Raw genomic sequence first — 20,278 nt, forward strand, 5'->3', positions numbered from 1 at the left:
ACCTCGCACACTGGTTTCCCGACAAACAGCTCACGGACCTCCGGAAATGAGCTGAAGACTGCCAAGAGTAACTCAACAAGGTAACTCAACACTGCCAAGAGTAACTCACACTGCTTGGCGAGGGCAGCCTGCATCTTGCGCTTCAGCTTCTCCCTCACCGAGAGAGCACCTCCACCTGCAGCGGCTCCGCCACCTGCCGGCGTCTAGGGAGAAAGAACGGGGGGAAGGACCAAAGACCTCCAGTTAAAAGGACGGGCCTTCTGGCAAAACCTGACAAGCACACGTCTGCAGTAAACGTGTTGAGGGGAGAGAGGGGAGAAGAAGTAAAAGCAAGGCCAGGCTTACCCCATCAATGCCAATAGGTGTGTGTTCACACCACAAAACCTTACACCTTTTTTACATCCTAAATTCATACAAAAGTGCTTAGCAAGTCGCACCTGGATTACGTCGCAGACCACCCCTTCCGGAAATGAAATGAATGTAAAAGGGTACTGTGCAGCGTTAGTGCACATGGTCTAGATTTATCTAGCGCCCTCCACCTCAGTGGCCCTCCAAGACCATGTGTCACTTCGGGATGTTTAACTCTGCAATTCATTTTTTTTTTTGTAGTACTTTAATTTGACTACGCAAGAATTGCAAGCTGACGCGAGGCCCCTACACACAACCGTACACTTCTCCCCCTAAACCTATCCACAGAAAATAACACGAAAGTTTGCAACGAGAGAAATGGCGCTGCTCATCTCGATAGCAGTCAAAACCCAGGAAGGCCCAACACCGCTCCAGCAAAACATCCACAAAACACACCTACCACGGCTGTTGGCAGGAAGCCACGATATGCGAAGTGAAGCATGCAACTAGAGAAATATGCGCTTCACTGAGGCCTAACTTACTGCAGAATCGCTCGTCAAACTGAGTGTTAGACGCTCTGCTTAAGTATGATTTCACAACAATGCCAACTCGGCAGATCTGGCGTTGAGAGCTTCTCTACCAAGAACTACAAAGAGCTTTTGTCTGTGATGCCGTTATGAAAGCCACAGGTGCAAAGTGAAAAATGAGCAAAAACGAAGGAAAGTTTCTTAATGAAAAAGGCACTGGTTACTGGCTTGCAGAAAATGATTAACGTCAAGTTAAGGCATTTCGGTACGTCTGACAGCCGTGCTACGTGTAGCAAAGTAAAATAGTGCTACAGTCACATACAAGCCACACTTCACTGTTTGTTAGTGCCTTGGCTTCCTTTGCAAATTTAGAACAAGGCACTACCAAACAGAATGCATTAGAGCGAACGCACGAGCAAGCAGCTGAGTAAGCCTCGCAAGAACCTACGGGTATTTTAGTTGCGCAATATAATTAGGAGTAATAAGATTGCACACATGCTGTTGAGCGAACACTGAAGAGCTTTAATCGAATTCCGGAACGTGAAATAACTTTGACAAACCTAAGGCACCAGCAGACATCTCTCTTACATTCACTTTGCGCGGACTATAATTTCATTCAGCAAGCTGAGCGGCCAGCACCAATATTGCCAGCTAAAAAGTTGCACAAAGGTATTCTCCCACAAGTTACAGTGCGAGTTCAATCACAAAGCAAACAGAATGCAACATCAACCTTCATTGTCAAATCAGACATGGACATGAAAGTAAACAGACATCCTTTTTTCCTCCTTTTCAGATTAACCACAAGGGCGATGACACAAGTCTGGACAACGGAATACATTCCTGAACCCCAGACAGTCTTTCAAGAAACACCTTAGAGAGTATCACATAACACCACCTGTGCTTGAGAAAGTTGACAATACAATGCATGATGTGTACCAACCAACCAAAATGAGGAACGGCATTTCGGTACGCTCCAGTTGCTCAAAAAAGGGTAAAAAAAAATTTAAAAAAAAAAGAAAAAATAAAGGAGAAGGCTGTACAGCAGCAATTGAAAAAGCCCCACCCAAAAAAGGGAGGTTCGAACAAACTGCTGCTACGTGAGACACTAGTTCCATGTGATCCGAAGAATGTGGTAAAAAAAAAAAAAAAGGGAGGGGGAGGGGGGGGGAGGGGGGGTATAAAAGAAAGATCAAATAAACCAGCAAAGCGCCTGTTTAAGTAAACAGGAAAATGGGAAGAGGGGTAGGAGCAGTAGTGGTTTGCGAGAAGAAGAGGCAAGATTAAGATCTTACTGACTTTGGAGGCGGGACCTGGTTTACCCACAGAGACGTTGGTTCTGCAAAGAAGGGAGGAGAAAAACAGAGAACAAGAACTTATACAAGCACTCACTACGTCCATGCACAAAAAATGAATTCTCAATGCGGCTGATAATTTCGTGGATCGGCAATTGGCAGACGTGGAAAACATACACGAACAACTTTAGACACTCAGACATATCACTGTTAAGAAACGCACTTAACTCTACATAAGCAGGCTTTCATAAGTCGTCAATTATTCTTGACGACTTTTAAGGTTTATGAAGGGTGACGTAAAGCTCGCTGATTGAAAGACCGGGCAACAGTCATCTGCTTTTGGAAAGGGAACAGTGAGACAATGAACACTTTTCGATTGCCACTAATAATTTTATTCGGTGCACACCACATTAAGGGCGTGAAAGAATAACTGCTCCGAAACGGTAAGAGCCTTCACAGCTGCGTTAGGTGCGAGAAGGCCTCACCATACAACTTGCAAACAGCACTTTCTGCGAGCCTAGTTCTGAAGCGGAGCGCGCAATAGAATAAGCACTTGGTTGGATGGCTGATGTGCCATCGACAGCCGTCGTCAAAGCGGCTGGCGTGGAGCCAGTATGAGCCAAACGAAAACGACACGGCTGGTCTCCTCCTAGAGGCAAAGGCCATCTGCTTTCGGTCACGCTTTCCGTTGCGCACGTCTTGGAGGTAAGCAGTAAACTCTCAGCATACACTGCTGGTTAAAGTAGGCCCATTAAGGCGGAGGCCCTTAGCGGCTCATGAGTGGTGTTCGCAGGGGTGTGTCAAACGAGGCAGATCCAATGCCAATCCAACCCAAGCCACATAACAAGCCAGACCAAAAATTAACCTTTAAGGCTTTCAATTTGTCGCTCTTACATAGTCTCAAGTGCCTCCTAGACCGTTTTTTCACAATAATTTACCGGCTAATCATACCAAGATATGGCCTGCCTTCGAGAGCCCATTCAAATTGACTAGTGCAAGGCTAGTAGAATTCAAGACATAGCATCACATGGGCTTGGCTGGGGAACTGTATTGACAGCTGCAATTATCTGAATCTCTCAGTTAAGGGGGGACACTGGTCTTAAAGCCATTTTCTTAAATTTTTGAACTAAAGTGATGAAACTTGGCACACGTGTGCAGTTCCTGGTGCTGATTCCAAAAATATAATTAGTTTTTCTCTGAACCAATTAGGCGTTGAGATAATTAAGAACAATGGTGCACTTGCTGTGAAAACAATAGGAAAAAAACCACTTCACAAAAACTTCTTATTAGCATATAGCTATATACTAGAATGAATAAGGAACACAATGTTGCAAGCAGATTTTTGATTTAATGATTATTTTTCATTTTATTGCACATTGAAGTTTAGTAGTCGTAACATGGAAACACAGTGGTCACAAAAAGTGCCATTTTAAAAAATTTTAAAGCAATAATTAAGAAATCTGCTTGCAACATTGTGTGCTCCACATATTTGGCTTAATGCTGAAACAAAAATCATTGCTGTATCTGCAATGGGTGTTGAGATATCGCATTCACCAACTTGACAGGAGACCAAAATTCACATCTTGAGAAAATGAGAAAAACAAACGGAAGTCATTTTTAATCACTAAAAGTAAAAAATATGTACATGTCAACTACCAGACATTGTTAATATGCCCCAGGGGCATAGTCATTTTGAGCACTACCACCTTTGTGGCGCTTTTTCAAAGCACGCTGCAAATTTTCTGCCGATGCACGCTTGCTTGTAGATGCAACGGACCGAAGCTTGTCCTTTTCTACCATACGCCGCACACTTCTCTGGCCAGGATTCAAACACAGCTTGTTCAAAATTCCTACCGAGGTCCTTTGGTACCCTATATTAAACTTCAAGACTGCTTCTGCAACTGCGGCCTCAACACTGAAGAGGGATGCGTGCCTTTCTTTTGGTGCCAGTGCCCATATGAGAGAGTGCAGGCTCTCATTATTATTTTGGGTTTTTCCCCTTGCACATCGCTCAAGGAGCTTCTTGTCAGAGAGGCGCTCATAAATTGGTCGCAATGCCTTGCATACATGACTAGGAAGGTTGTAGCGGTGCCTTGGGGCTGGCTCTCCTTTGGCACTGGCAGCATTTTGCCGGCACCAGGAACTTGAACCTGTTGGGCAAAGGCTGCGATCCGACTCCTGATCATTTGATGTCACATGATAATAGGTAGCCATCACCGCTTTTGCCATTTCTTCTATGTTGCCACTGTGGGACTTGAGTGCCCAGCGATAGTAAGAACTTAGCTTGTTGACTAGATCACCAGTTAGTCTGCCTTTACCACCAAGTGGTTCCGAGCCTGACCCTTTTTGTTTTGACAGCAGATTGCGGAGAGCTGTCCCCATCCGCTTTTGAACATGGTTAATGCAATCTTCTTTGGTGACCTCAACGTAGCCATACACTTGGTCATCTTTCAGGGCGAGGAAGGACCGGCTGTCGCCGTCTGACAGCACCGTTGTATATCTGAGGTTGTGCTTCTGGAGCGATCTTCTAAATAGGATTAGGGCTGCTTCTACTTCCATCTCACCAGCCTTTTTATCAGTATTTTTCTGGCAGACGTGGCTTGCTCTCCATTCTTGGTACGTGGGGTCGTCCACTTTCGGTCCCTGCTCACAACCTGCGCAAAAATTGCTCAGGGCAACGTAGTCTAGGACAAGCCCCGTAGAAAGCTCGATGACAGTGCCGACTCCGATGTGGGAAGAATGCCCACGAGTCATCCAAGTCCCATTGTAGGACACGTTGCCAGGATTGTCAACGTTCAGTTCATCGTACAGCTTCCGGACTGACTCCGCGCATTCAACGGTCACTTTCTCGGCTGCACGCGTCGCGGCAGGCGTCAGCTTTTCTTTTACGTAGCTCTGCCACGTTTTCGTGTGCAGTCCACGATGGGAAATATTCATCGCGGCAAAGATGTCGTTGAATGCAGTCCGCCGGTTGCCGGTACTTTGCATCGCGCGCGCAGCCAGAATGTTCACAGCGAAAGGATTTACACTTTGCTTTCCGTCCACACGCGGCGAACTCCACGCCGATGCCTTGTCGCCGCAGTTGACACATGTCAAGAAAAGCTTGACAGCGAGGCCGTATTCGCAATCACCTCGGCCGATTTTAACACTCCCTCCACACGTTTTACACTTTGCACCGTCAAGAAGGCTGTTGATCGACTCGATGCAAATCACGGCGAAGCTCGTCTTATCAAGCGGGCAGATCGTGGCATCGCTGGCGGCAAAGTCTGTCTTACGTTTCGTTGCTGGCGTTGAATCCAACTCCCGCAGTTTGGCGTCGGCTTTTCTCTTTTCACTTGCCAGATCGGAAGGCATCAGAAGCGTTGTATCGTGACGAACGCGGCTGACGACGTCTGAAGTGTGCTCGCTTGACGGGCCCGCTAGGCCTAGCTGATCCGTAGGTTCGTCGACACGGTCATTGGATGCAGGAATCTGCTCGTTTTCGGCGTCTCGCAACACCAAAGCACCTTTCTTAGCATTGCCGATCGAAGACTTTTTCCTTTTTTTTGCCGTATTTATGACGCATCGCAAACTTTCTCGTTGGCGTAGACATCGCTGCGAGATCTCCGAGGCGTTCGAGGCTGACAGCACTAGGCAAGATGGCGTCTAAGGGCACGGCTCCGACTGCCCTGACGCGCGCAGCAGACGACGCGAGACGCGAACGGCCAATCACGGGTCCCTTTTGTCACATGCACCGAAGCAACGAATAGGAATGTGTGCTGTGGCTTTTTTTCTTTTCTTTGTTTGTATCGAACCAATGAGCGAAACGACGTGCAGGAGCACGAAATTTGAAGGCGAAAAGCCACTCTTTCGAAAGAGACCAAGATCGCCGTGAGCGCGGCCGTGGAACGGAAGCTATACTTTTTTGAAAATGCGCTATTTTAGTGAAAACATCAGCTTGAAATGAGCCAGCCGACTTGTTATAAATTGATATTACGCCTCAAATATTGACACGAGAGGTGAGAAACTTGGTGGAATCAGAGAATAATAGTTGTAGATTCTAATACTTCAGTTTTCTAAAAATTGATTTTTGGGCGATTTTTCCGCCTTCAAGACCCGTGTCCCCCCTTAAGGCGGACAGGGCTCTTGATAGGCCTTTTTGAAAGGGTCTTTTTGAAAATGACATTATGGAAACCTACAACCCATCTCCTACTGTCTTAATAATATATTTGCTACCTGGGTCATTCATTCCACCTTATAAGGTGCAAATGAGCCGAATAAAACCAATCTCTGTTCATTTTTTCTCGTTTTCTCAAAACACAAATTTCTTTGCATCTCGAGCAGATAATTTTTATTGCAGCATGCTCCTAAGTGATTAAACTAATACAACGATGGGAACAAATTTTTCATTTAATGCCCAATTCTTTTTCTTTTTTGCACTCAACGGTTCGCCAACCATTTTCTCCCACATCAGACGTCAACAAGTTGTAAAATGACTAATATTGCCTTTATTACGCTGCATTCCTTATACACTATACTATCTAGCCTCATGTTAATAGTTTTCTGATTAGTGGCTTCTTTCTCTACCATTTTTATAAGCGAAGGAATGAAAACTGTCAAATAATTTCAAAACAAACTGACGTATCAGAAAAATGATCACATATTTGAAGTCAGCACATAAAATTAACTGAGCTACACGGTTTTACTTTCAGAGTTCGAATTAGCCCATAGAAACCAGACCAGAGACTTAGGGCAAACATCCCAGGTACCATTGCAAAGAATGACACACTATGTACTTTGAAGGAAGACGTTCAGCCCTACATACTTCCAGTATTGAAATGCTGTCACTGTATTGATTACTTGTAGTGCAGCAAAGCCCAAGCATACCGCCTTTGACAGCATGTTTCAAGAGTGAAGTACTAAATGTGTTGGATCATAAATGAACACACCATTGGTCAAACCCCTAGTCACTGCTAAAAAAAAAGGATTAACACGCAGAGAAAAGCCCGAGCGGGGGACTTGTTTTGCAAATCCTCTCGACTGCATCGGACGAACCTGCGGACACACACCTGCAGCAGCCACAGGTTAACAAGCGGCGCCAAGGTAAACATGACATTATATGAACAAAAACCAGTCGGCAGCAACTCTAGCAACAGCTCACCAATTGTTGGCATAAAAAATAAAGAGGGAAGTACCTCATGCATGCAGTTAGGATTAGGATAAAGAGGACAGCAGTGTAATGCCTGTTCCTTTTTGTGCGTTTTCTCCTTATAGTGCCTTTCCAACCTTAATAAAAAGAACCCCATTTTACAACTTAGCTAACGTTCACAAAAATTGTGCTGGTGGCACACTTTGTGATAAAGCTGAATATAATTTCTAACGTTTTGAAGAATACAAAAAATATTCACTTTAGATGTATCTAGCACTCAAATATCAACTCATCTCCCATAAGTAAATAATGTTTGTATACAAACTTTTTGAAGCTGTGTTTCAGCAACTTTATGTTGCATGTGAAGGTCTTACATATTAAAAAAACAGGCACAGTAAAAGCATGTTAATATAACCCTAGTGTTGGGCCTGTCATATTCATTCACATAGCTCTCTGTACCATCCACAAGTTCAGCACTTTTCGTTAGCCTCCACATTTGTGCCCCATAGGTGGGCACTGGTAAGACAAAACTGATAAGATACAGCCGTTCTGTAGCAATATGAAATAAAGCTGGTTGCAAGAACCCCCCCCCCCCCAAAAAAATACAAGGAGAAGTGCACCGTTATCAGGATGAAAATGAAATGTCATTCGAAGAAAACAATGTTAAACTTGAACGACTTGTCATTTTTGCCTGCCTTTTGCTACTTTCTTTTGACTAACACTTAAAGCTCAGCAGCCTTTACTTATAAAAAATTTTAAGAAAAGGTCATTTCACTTTTCTTCAGCCTCAAGTAGAAAAATTGAACCTCACCTCAGCGTGCTGTCCGCTGAAGGCCAGTTGCGGCGGTTGCCATTGGCAGCACTCGCAGATGACCCTTGACCTCTTGACCCCTCGCTGCTGCTGTTGCTGCGTGAGCGCGACTTTTTCTTCTCCTTGTTGTCGTCACTGCTAAGGGACCTTGACCGTGACCTCGACAGGCTGTGACGGTAGTACGACTTGCGCGGTGGGCTGGGAAGCTTTCGCGGAGGCGCCGGTGGCGATGACCGCGACCGCGACCTCCTGTCTCGCGGGTCCCGACCTCTGGGCGACCTTGGAGATGAGGTTGACCGCCGCCTGTGACCGCCCCAGTGCCTTGAGCGTGACCTACATACAGTTTCAGCTGGTATGTTCGCAAAGTCCACGGCAGAACACAGCCTCCATATGCTTCTACTTTGGTTGAAGCAAATCAAGCAAATATTCCATATTTCACCAAAGTTGCGAGAAGGCGGCAAACAATGGATCAGAATGCCGCTTCTATGCACAGATTCATCCCTAAATACAACACTGCAACGCCGGTTATGCACACCCCTTCATGTAATTACCTGCATTTTATTATGACCCTCTCATAGACAAAACAGTAACAGGCTCGATAATGTACTATATATATGCCCCAAGGGCAGGCAAGAACAGCAGAAAAGCGTATGCAAACAAGGCCCTCGTGACAATTTCAGCCTGGTAGCGCCACCTGGTTCTTAGGACTGAAACCATTTCTGTCAACGAACAATTTTCTTATTTAGGCCTAAGCAATAAAAGATATTTCACACTCATGGATGTTGCTGTAGGTGAGATGAGGCCAAATGGAAGCCCAATGCGCCATTTATGATTATTGAACGCACTGAAAAACCAAGTAAGAATGGCGAGTTCACTCCGAAGCAGGCATCCTGCTGCGAGGCGTGCGGCCATGTTGACAAAGCAATTTTTATCACATGCAAGTGCTGCAAACGCTGATGAAATTGTATGTAGCGTGAGCGTAAATTAAAACTCGATTTTAATATCGCGTTTAAAAATACATGATTAAAACATGTGCTAGTTGGCCATTTTATACTGGTCCTACAGTGCAGTCCACTTATAACAATAACGAGAAAACCAGAAAATTCGATCGTTATAACCTATTACCTTTATATCTGAACCGGCAAAAGAACAAACAAAAAGCACACACCCACATATTTTTTCGTGCATGTAGGCTTACCTACTTACCACGATGAGGATTGAACAATGCTGATCATCGTAAAGAGCACTAAACACTTTATTACAGGATACATCAATTGCCCTAAAATAAATGAAGTTACTTTAAAATGTCAGAAAATCATGCTCGCTTGAGCAGCAGCTGAAGCTTGACAATCACTACCGTGAAACCTCGTTAATCGGAAAATAGTTCGCTCTATCCATACAGTTGAATCCCGCTATAACGAAATTCACGGTGCACGAAAAAAAATTCGTTCTCGCGGAACTTCGTTATTGCAAAAATTTGACGTGAAACGCAGAAAGAATTGCCCAAGCAGCAGCAAAGGCGTTTAATGCCAAAAATCTGTAAGCTTGGTTTGCTTACGCTTCACGGCGAGCAACGCCGTCACGCTATTTTCGCACTCGGTCAGCAAACCCATTGCAACATCGTCGTCTCGGACAGCAACGAAATTCCTGATGACATCAAAAGCGTCCATCACCTGTACGGCGGTTGCCGCAGCCGGCGCTTCCTGTACGTCGTCGTCTTCTTCATCGGAAGAGTCCTTATCATTCCGGGCAGCTTTTATGATCTGCTCATCACTCACATCTTCGTGAACAACAACACAAGCGTCAGCGCCGATGTATTCGTCGAGCTCGAGATTAGGCGGCACGGTTCCTATTTCTCCCAGCGTTTTCCAGGCGGCCGCGATCCCCGGAGCCGGTGACGCCTCTTCGTCGTCGTCTGTAACGCCTGGTGTTAGGCCAGCAGAGTGTACGGGTCGACCTTCGGCAAATCCGGCGTGCCTGAAACAGTTCACAATTACTGAGCGCCCCAGTGTGCTCCAGGCAGCAGACATAATCTGCAGTGCCACGTACAAGTCCACCTTCGTGTCTCGGCCGGTTTCAGTGTTAAAAAGCAGCCGCTGAATTAACCTCCCGCGGTAAGCGCGCTTCAGGCTAAGAATCACGCCCTGATCGAGAGGCTGTAAGACAGACGTGCAATTGGGAGGGAAAAACCTCAGCTCCGTGTTAGTGAGCTTGACTTCGTCGGAGTGATGCGCTGAACAATTGTCCAAAAGCAAGCAAACTTTACGGCCCTGCCGCTTCATGTCGCGGTCGAATGCCATCATCCAACAGTGAAAATAGCGCGGGTCATCCATGACTTGTTGTTCGCCTTGTACTGCACAGGTAGGCTACGAGTTCCCTTAAAACAGCGCGGCTTGGCACTTTTGCCTATGACTAACGGCGGACGCTTGTCCGAGCCATCCATGTTTGTGCAAAGCAGCACTGTGATGCGTTTTTTGCTGTGTTTGCCGCCGTGACAGCGCTGCCCCTTGAAGTCGAGCGTCCTAGCTGGCAACATCTCGTAGAATAGCCCGGTCTCGTCGGCGTTGTAAATGTCTGCAGGCGCGAAGTTGCTTAAAATTCCGGCCATGTTACTCGCCTTCCAAGCAGCTGCTCCGTCCACGTCTGCTGACATTGACTCGCCGCACAACACTTTTCCAACGATGTTATGGCGGGCCTTGAAATGGTTTAGCCAGCCAATGCTGGCTTTAAAATCATCAATGCCAAGTAGGCATGCATAGTTCAAGGCTTTCTGCTGGACGATGCTTCCGGACAGGGGGACGTTGCTGGCTCGTGCTTCCACAAACCACGCATGCACTGCTTTGTTCAACTCTTCATGGAGGGGCCGCGTCACCTTTTTGTGCTTCGAGGATGTGCCTGAAGCAAGTGCCATTCTCACGCTGTCCTTATTGCCTAGAATCGTTGACAGCGAACTTGCAGGAATTCCGAAGTCTTCAGCAATTGCCGCTTTCTTCCTTCCGCTTTCTGCTTGGGCGATTATTTGAGCTTTTTGCTCAAGGGAAAGAGTTTTGCGTTTTTTCACTTGCGTTGCCATCGTGTCCTGCGGATGAAAACTCGTCGTTGTCGAAGAGAAAGGCAGCGAGTGAACAACGCGACCACGACACAAAGCCAAAATGGCGGAACTGCAATCACGTGATTTCATGCTTAATGTGGCTTTGGATTTGACTTGGACTTCTCGCCAATAAAACTAGTTTCGGTTTCGATTTTGAACGCGAAAATTTCGTTGAAGCGGAAACGCTCTGCAAAAATGGTTCGTTGTGCAGAGAAATTTAGGCCATTAATTCTTATAGGATACTCGCGGGGAATAAAAAATTATTCGTTGTCGCGGAAATTTCGTTGTGGCGGTATTCGTTGTGGCGGGATTCAACTGTAATTCGTAATATAAAATTTCGTAGCAAATACATGCAAGAGCAGCAAATTCCATCAGAGAAGGCACAGCAACTCGGAGGGTGCCTATTGGGTCACGTCCATTTATTTACGCGCAAAAAACTGCATTACCGCGGCCTGCTTTTTTGTGTTGATCGCGTTCCGTATCACGCCCTGTTCCACAGTTTGCAAACACCCAACAAGGGCAAACCCACTGCTTTCAATAGCGCTGCATGGCAGCGCCGTAAATCCAATGCAGCAAGCGCTTCTTGTGAAGTCGGAATGTTCTCATCATCTGCAGGGTCAACCTGAGCTTCGTCTGCGGGATGTTCAGAAACTTCCACAGTGATTTCGGCGTCCGTCAGTACAGCCGTGGTTGCCGTGATGTCGTCGTAGCCTACAAAGTCCTCTACAGTCATCATGTCACCAACAAAACGCGAAAAATCATTCCAGGCCTCATCGAGCTCGCGGAGCTCCGCTTCTGCTTCGTCGGGATCGTCCTTATCGTCACTTGATGCACGGGCCTCTGCTGGAACAAAACCTGCGTGCTGAAAGCAGTTGGCAATCGTTTCGCCTTTCACGCTGTTAATGCTCCCAGCAAGTCGATCTTCAAGTCCTGCTTCACACAAGCTTCACGAGAAGAGCGTCAATCAGTCTCCTCTTGTTAACTGCCTTGAAGGCCCTGATTTTATCTTGAGCTTGGTCTACAACGTCAGTGCTGCTCGTTTTTTCCCGTTCACTGCCATCACAGCACTACGCACACCCACGTACCACACTCGACACGACGACAGACGCAGCGTTGGCCATGCCGCGACGCTGCTGCTAACACTAAAACCAAAAAAACGCGAAAGATACAAATACCAAAAAAGGCAAAAGCAACATTTGATCGTGCCACTGCCGCTGCTACTGAAGCGGCACTGGCAGTGATTGTGAGATGCGAACGATTTCTCATGGCCTCCGAAATCACCTCCGAGCGCACAAATGTGCGCGGGGGTGATCTCGGAGGCTATGGATTTCTTTGGCTGTCAACCCTCAATTGCCGTCATGGCATCTGTGGCGCTGTCAGCACCTGCGAGGTAGTCCTGAACGTTTTCTACGCTGCACAACACACTTGTAGTGCAACGAAGCCTGCCACCTGCTATTAAAGTGAGGTGCTTGGCGTCGCGAAGTTCGTAATATCTGTTTTATGCCGAACCGCGTTCGCTATGGGAAGTTAAAAATACATGTGTTTGACAAAAATATTTCGGAAGAGTTCGATACATTCAATAATTCGTTATATGCGTGTTCGTTATATCGAGGCTTGACTGTATAAGCATCGCTTCCAGCAGCATGTACACTGGCGGCAGTCCTTTACACGTGCACAAAACTGATTAGCGACTCGATAAACTGCAGGATATCCCCAGCTTTGATTGTTAATATTGTTGCGGTGATGTATTTAATGTAACTTGTGCTGCGATGGGCGGAACTCGGCGCACAGACTTTAGCGGCCGTGCAGCATCCACTCTGTCAGCGTCGTCCTCGAAATTCCTCGGTCGTCGTCGTCTGTGAGCACACCACTTCATCGGCCACACGTTTCCCGGTAACAATATCATGGACTGCAAATGCCCGTACTTTCTCGCGAGGCTTCTAACCTCGAAACCCTACCAGAAATCCCGACGAATCTGCCGTTTCTTTGCAAGAGTAAGTTTTTCCAGGAACCATATCGAGAATTACTGCGACGTCGTCGTGGTCGACGCCATCTTCCACGGACGCGCAAGCGGCAATGCCGATGCGATCGCACTCTTTGCGCAGCAACAGGCAGTGATTGCTTTGATGATAGTGCTCGTTTCCTAACTGTCCACATTGACCCTTGTGGATTTCTCGTTTTTTACCGCATATGTAGTTTTTTCAAGTCATTTTCTTTTAAGTGTTTTATTTTTTATCAAAAATTCAAATTTTCGTGGTAAACATCTAACGGGCGGTGATAAAGCTATTGTTGCATCCAATATACCACCAATAATCGTTTAGTTACATACCTGGTTTATTTTTACATGGGGGCAATGGGAAATCTGGTGAATCTTGAGAATTCAATCGTAATAAGCAATATCTCATTATATCTGGTATTGTCATAAGTGGACTGCACTATAGCTATCTGCCCTTATCTGGCCCTTTCCCTGCCAGCATTCTTGAAGCAACAATGCAAAGCAAATCAAACATGAAGAGTTCTCCCATACCTTGAGCGGCTTCGTGACGATGTGCGATGACCTCGATGATGTGGAGAGTTTGACCGCAGTGACCGGGACCGCCGCCTGTAACTACGACCAGGACGGCACGATGGGCGACCTCGGCTACGGCTGCGCCGACGGCTCCGACCTCCAGATGACGACCTGAAGAGCAATGGGACAGAAATGAGAACACATTTACGCCGTTATCTCGCAATAAACACCTTTAGCTTAAAAAAAAAAGAAAATCAAAAACGTCTCGTATCTGCATATGACACAATTTAACACATCAAACTTGCCGAGACTGAAAAATAGTGAAAGACAAGCTGAACTAAAATACTGAAGAAAAAAAAAACCAAGCTGCTTAAAACTGTGCCAAACGACATACCTTGAACTTGACGAACGTTTCCGCGATGACCGTCCCACCCAGCCCGATCCGTGAGATGAGCCCCGGCGTCGGTCTCTTGACCTGAAGAGAAAGAACAAATTCTTTTTGAACCCCCCTGAAGCAATGCTCATATTCACGATCAATACTTCAGGCTCTACGTAGTACAAAAGTTAAATCCTTCAAACTGAAGTAGACACCAGCTGCGCCAAGGCGACTAAGGCAGAGAGGCAAGGCGAGCCGACAGCTACCAGCAGAACAATGAAATCTGAACCAGAAAAGCTATATACAGTAAAACCTCGTTCCTGATCTCATTAACCCTGAAATTCATTTAACTCGGACTCGCTGCGCGATCCCGGCAAGACTGTGTATAGTTCAACGGTGGCAAATGCTCTTTACCTCGGAGATATTTATCTGCACATCGGTTAACTCTGCGCGGACTGCGCCAGTCACAATTGAAAGGAGCGCCTTTCCTGCGGCTACCGATGCGCTACCCCTTTACCCCTTCCTTCTCCCGCTCGTGCCGAGATAACCGGTCCGGCGCGGGGGCTATGGCGCACGCCGTCGCCTCTCTTCCTCGCCGGATCGTCTTCAGTGCGGGTGCTCCTGCTGCTGGCTCCCGATTACGACCCCCTGATCTCTGGACATGTGAGAAATAAACCACTTTAGATACACAACCCGCCTCGAGTCAGTTCATGTGCCCCTTGGGCAGAGGAATCGCGCGCAACTCTGAGAACTCCAATGAGGGCTACCGATCTTCTTGCGTTACCGCGCGTGCATCCACAGCGGGCAGGCAACTGGAAACCCATGCAAGGCAAGTCTGCCCGCGCTGCTTGGCAAAAACGAAAAACAGCGACGACAAAAAAAGAAAGAAGAAGCTGAAGGGGCAAGAAATGTGAAGATGATGATAGCGGATCATGTGAGCAGTGGCTACGTGGCGCCAGTGACTGCGCGCTTTGAAGGGAGAAGCCACATCATCATCATCATCAGGGCGGCGAGACTGTATTGCTGTCACATGGTCACATTGCTGTCACTGCTGTCCCGTGGCTGTGCTGGCTGCATGCCTGATTTCTTTGTCTCGACTGTTTGTGGTGCGACGGTGACAGCACGCGAATTGTGCAAATAAGCACCCGTTGGTCTGTTCGACCGTGTTTGGGGCCTGTTGCCGCTGCCGTTGCGCTCCACAACAATGGCGACTGCTGCTCCAGTGAAGCGACGACGTTTTCATCACTGACATGGTGACCGATGAGGACTCGATAAAGACAAATTGGTTGCGCTCCACAACAATGGCGACTGCCGCTCCAGTGAAGCGACAACGTTTTCATCACTGACATGCTGACCGATGACGACTCGATAAAGACAAATTGTTCCAACAATGAAAGTCACGAGCAGCCTCTGCCGTGATGTCGCACGGTGCAAGATGCCACCGAGGCTCTCGCTGTACTGGAGGAATTTTGCGTTGGATCACGCGACACTGAGCGTATGCACCACCACTCGCAAAAAAAATTGTGCAAATTTCGACAAATAAAGCAACAAAAATAACGCTGCTTTTCATTAAATAAAGGTATGTGTATGCCCAGTACATCTTTTTGCTCTTATCATGATAAATTCGATAATCCAAAATTCGGTTAACTCTGACATTTTTGCCGGTTCCTTGCAATCTGGATTAATGAGGTTTTACTGTATACGGATACGGAAATAAGGCAGCTGTGAATTATTCCAAGGATTTCCACTATAGGAAAGGGGCTCTGGTCACAATAAATCGCCTCTTTGCCTCCGTGAAAGGGCATATCTTCAATTTAACCAGGGTAAGGTATCTTGGCTTGGATAAGCTTGACTAAATTCTACAGCTCGTAGTTGCAACTCGAGTAAACTGGGTGCTCTTCAGTGCCATCACAGTGGAACACAAAGAAGCGTACGGATGAGATCAGAAAGTTTACAAAGATAAGCAGCTGGCACAGGACTGGATTAACTGGAGAAGTATGGGAGAGGCGTCTGCCCTGCAGTTGGCTTAGTCAGGCTGATGATGACGGCATGACAATCGCAAAGTCCTTCCGACAAAGGCTGTTCATTTCCGCAGCAAAATTTCTGCCTACGTTACACTGTTTTGCTGTGTTCTTCTAATTCTAATATCTTTTGCAGACCCAACCAGGCCGAAATTACCAAGGTTTTACTGTGTTAGCCAAAGCCAAGAGATAAAGGAAGCCTGCTGGTATATTACTACTCATTGTAGCTTCTATTGGGAAAGCAACCCCAACTTACAATGAGTATACTGCTACACTCGTTGGCTGTGGAATGATTTCAAGTATTGCTAGAGTAAATATCGCAGTGATCGTATTTCTTCCAACGAATGTACCAGTTATGACTAGACACCAGAGGCTTTGTTAACTCCCATTACAGGGTTAAACATCAGAACAGGCACAGGAAAGATCATTAAACTAGTAAATCCCAACCTGGATCTGTCCCGTGACTTTCGCCGAGAGCCACCATCCTGGCGACTGCTGCCCCCCCGAGTGGACGCAGCTGCCGCCGTCCTGCTCCCGGTTGGCAAGGCAGTTCCGGCCGCAACCCCCAGTGCTGACAGCGCCCCTGCCTTGGAGTTGCTTTTTTTGGCGGTCGCACCGTCGTCGTCATCAGATCCCTCACCTCCGAAGCTGGTGATGAACGTGATCTCATTCATGTTCTGTGGCGACCGTGACCGTGACCGGGAGCTTGACTGTGCCCTAGACCAGGATCAAGCCAGCCAAAAAGTAATTCGCACCATTTGACACATGCACAGGTGCACGGCTCAATTTGCCAGAACTTTCGAGACCAAGGTTCGACAAAAGCCAATTTTCTCACAGAGTAGACTGACAGCTTGAATCTGTTTATTACGCTGTGGTCCCATCAACGCCCACTTAATTACAAATTTAACAAATCGGTTGTGCTTTATCACGCCGTTTTTCAAGGGCATACAAACATGCATTACATAACTGCGAGAGGCAAGTAAAACAAGAGAGGCTTTAGAACTTACAATTCCTTCTTTGCACTGGAGAGTGTAAAGATTGTGGGCCAACAAACCAAGAGACACGTATACAATGAGAGTCATCAATGCATTAAATGGGAAGATAATCCAGGTAGCACATGCTGTTTCATCCTAACAAATCGTATAGCATGTTCATTAAAAAAAAAACGCTTTTTAAAAGCTTCACGAAGGATCGCTCTCACTTCAACCTGCAAAAAGCTTTATCCTAAAAACTTGCCCCATCTGTATGGGTGAGGAAGATCAGTAGCATAGCGATCACGACGAAGATTAGTGAACACAGTCAGAATTGGATATACAGTGAAAGTTCAATCATTCGAATTTTCGTATAATTCGAACTCCACCACTCAAAAGCTCCACACAAGTCTGCGCGTAAAAAAAAGCCTGTTAATCCGAACGCCAGTGGTTCCACCATAGATAATTTGAACAGCGAGACTTGCAGCTAAATGCTCGTCAATTTTACTACCGTCAGTTCAGTAATACAGGTAATCCTTACTGATAGGGTGGCCACAGCCAACACTCCTCTAAGTTGTCAGACAGGGGCCACCGATTTCACATCGGTTAGGCCACGTCCAGGTACGACTTGCATTGAAAGCAATCGTCAAAATAGCTCTCCTCAAGCCTGAACTGCATGCTCTGTACTTGCCTCGCACCTCCGACAATTGCGCAACCGCAAGTGTGACGAAACACGAATGGACTCGTCTGAGATACATCGCTTCAGCAGACTACATAGTTTCGGTTCTAGTTTCATGAGCTTCACGCCAGCCTGCAGCGATACTGGTGACAACCTTTTAGTATTCTCACTGCTCCCCATCTGCGGCAGTAAACAGCGGCTATTGACTGTGCGTCAGCCAGTCAACCGATCGCAGCTGCACGGTGTTTCCAACGCTTGTTTGCAGTACCTGACATTTTCCATGCTTCACTTCTGCGTGGTTCTCCCACTACTCTGGAAATGCGCGCTCGTCAAGTTCCGTTTGGTAAATCGTGCGGTGAAACCTCGCTCACAACACAGGTAGCCTGTGAGTGGGCCCCCCTGCTATCGCGCCGCACCATGAAGGATGCTATGAAGGCGCGCACCATTTTCGAGCAGTTGTGACAGGAATGACAAAAATAACCACAGTTGTGTTATTTTCTCACCTAAAAAGCAGACGACCATAGCCAATTTCTGTATCGCACTCGAAGGAGGTCGCGAAATAGTTCCGATATCCTAGTAATTCATTCTATATACCAATAATATGTTTGTTACTCGATTCATATTCAGAAAACTGATATTCAAAACTTACTGAATACACCAAAACGCTTTTTAATTTCTTAACAGTTTCACGGCAATGTGAAGCACATGGTAAAGCTGAGAAATAACTTTGGTGTCATCTCTGAAATGCAGACAACCACTGTGCAGGTGTCCTAGTTTCATGCAAGTCCTTCCCTTACAAAACAGTATATGAAATGTAGTATAAAATTTATACTGGATTTTACAAGAGGGTATATGTTTCTGTAGTGTTTTAATTTCATTTCATTTCTAAAGTCCCCCATGTGAATTCCGAAAAAAATAATAAAATAAAAACGAAAAATGTTTGGAGTGGACTTTTGTTGAGCTTTTTGGTAGTCCCTGTAGACAGGTCGAGTAACGCCCTGTGCTGTAACTGCCCTGCGCTAAAAATAGCAAACACTGCTTGCTATTTTTTAAATATACACTATTCAATATTTTAAGTCATCTCTTTCTCATTATTCGTATTCAGGAAATTTCAATATTCGCACACCCCTAAGAACTATACAAAATTTAGAAGGAAGGGACTAGCTAAATTTGTTAGCAAATTACAAAGAGAACGTCGAGTGAAAATGAAGCTTTGAAAGCTATAAAAGACAAAAAAAGAAGTGATATACAGGTGTCACCATTACTAGCCAACTTCCCAAGTAACAATTTCTGGCAATTTAGAATCTAAGCTATACCACTCTAAAACGGTCTAACCAATCCTTTTTCGTTAAGGACATGACAAGGTTTAATCGACCGGTGGGAAGGCATTAAATTCAACTTTCTCTGCAATAAATGTGTTCTCTGCTGCTGGCGAGATGTCAATATAGGCGTCCATGTGCTGTACGATGCCAGCGCATGTTAAAGCATCCCAGGTGGTCGAAATTACTCCGTAGCCCTCCACTACGGCTCCTCTTCCCACTTTCACTCCTACCTTCCTCCCTTCCCTTATGGTGCGAATCAGGTGTCCAGAGAAACAAGTGTGACAGATACTGCACTTTTCCCTTCCTGTGAACCAATTATCATTATTATTACTATCATTATTATAAATAACCACTGAGTGTCATGTTATAATGTTCAATTACAGCCTAACGAAGAGATCCCAGTTGACTTTTGACACTAAGAACTAAAAAGAGCTGCGTATGCTCAGACAGTACAATGAAAAGGTTGATGTCAATTTAAAAAAAAAAACTATTCACATATTTTTTTACCATTCACACTTCTAACAAGGTTGGACACAGCATGCGAAACACCCTTACCATTGAAAAATGCAACAGTGTTTAACAGCTGGCAACCTAGAAGCGCAGCTGATCAGGGAAACTTCTACTGTGACATTTTAACAAAGCCGAAAACACTTTCTCGTGTTACTTAGACTTACCACGAGGCTAACGAACTGCTCTATTATAGCAGAGCCCTGTTCCTGGCATTGAACAGATTTATAAAGAAATTTAATTAGAACATAATTGCTAAATATGAAGCCACAATGCAACTTATCCCTACACTCGATTATTCAAATGAATCAAATAGCACATTTTGGAAATAAATCCAACTAAATCGAATATATTATGAACTTTCCGAATACTCTCTGAATAATGCTCATATTTGGCATCTAAGACTGCACGACCAGCAAATGCTTAGGCAAGTTAAGCAACCCTGCTGAAATCGTATTGCAGCCCCTTAGTATATATGTTAGTATTGCCGCTTTTACAAATACAGTCAACTAAAACAAGTTAGCATCGTACCCAAGTACCACCATTGGCACTTCGCACACTATCACGATTTGTACGATGCAAAGGTAGCGAATATTAGCAAAAATACTCTATTCACATTCAATTTGCACTCAATTCGCATTTGATTCGTTAGCGGAGGCCCACTGTCATATTCGTTTCAGTTAAAAAAAAAAAGCA

The 20,278-nt window shown here is 45.8% G+C and overlaps 1 protein-coding gene across 6 annotated transcripts in view; it reads right to left on the reverse strand.

The window, feature by feature from the left end:
• Window positions 1-20,278, reverse strand: part of LOC146175662 (uncharacterized) — a 55,118-nt gene that overhangs the window by 9,730 nt on the left and 25,110 nt on the right. For 4 of the 6 annotated variants that reach the window (XR_014701455.1, XM_084582053.1, XM_084582051.1 and 1 more), the window contains exons 12-17: window positions 16,551-16,820; window positions 14,101-14,181; window positions 13,725-13,877; window positions 8,107-8,439; window positions 2,172-2,211; window positions 110-203 (exon numbers count right to left, since the gene is read on the reverse strand). Coding sequence is in view for 4 of the 6 variants with exons in the window: in XM_084582053.1 (XP_084438179.1) it covers window positions 110-203; window positions 2,172-2,211; window positions 8,107-8,439; window positions 13,725-13,877; window positions 14,101-14,181; window positions 16,551-16,820 (971 nt within the window). In the remaining 2 variants the exon portion in view is untranslated. Of the gene's footprint in view, window positions 1-109; window positions 204-2,167; window positions 2,212-8,106; window positions 8,440-13,724; window positions 13,878-14,100; window positions 14,182-16,550; window positions 16,821-20,278 lie in introns of all 6 variants that reach the window. The other 2 variants (XR_014701456.1, XM_084582054.1) reach the window with 2 other exon arrangements.

Source organism: Amblyomma maculatum, chromosome 10 (genome assembly GCF_055883805.1).
Source record: "Amblyomma maculatum isolate TAMU_Amacu chromosome 10, ASM5588380v1, whole genome shotgun sequence".
In the NCBI taxonomy this organism is placed as follows: Eukaryota; Metazoa; Arthropoda; class Arachnida; order Ixodida; family Ixodidae; genus Amblyomma; species Amblyomma maculatum.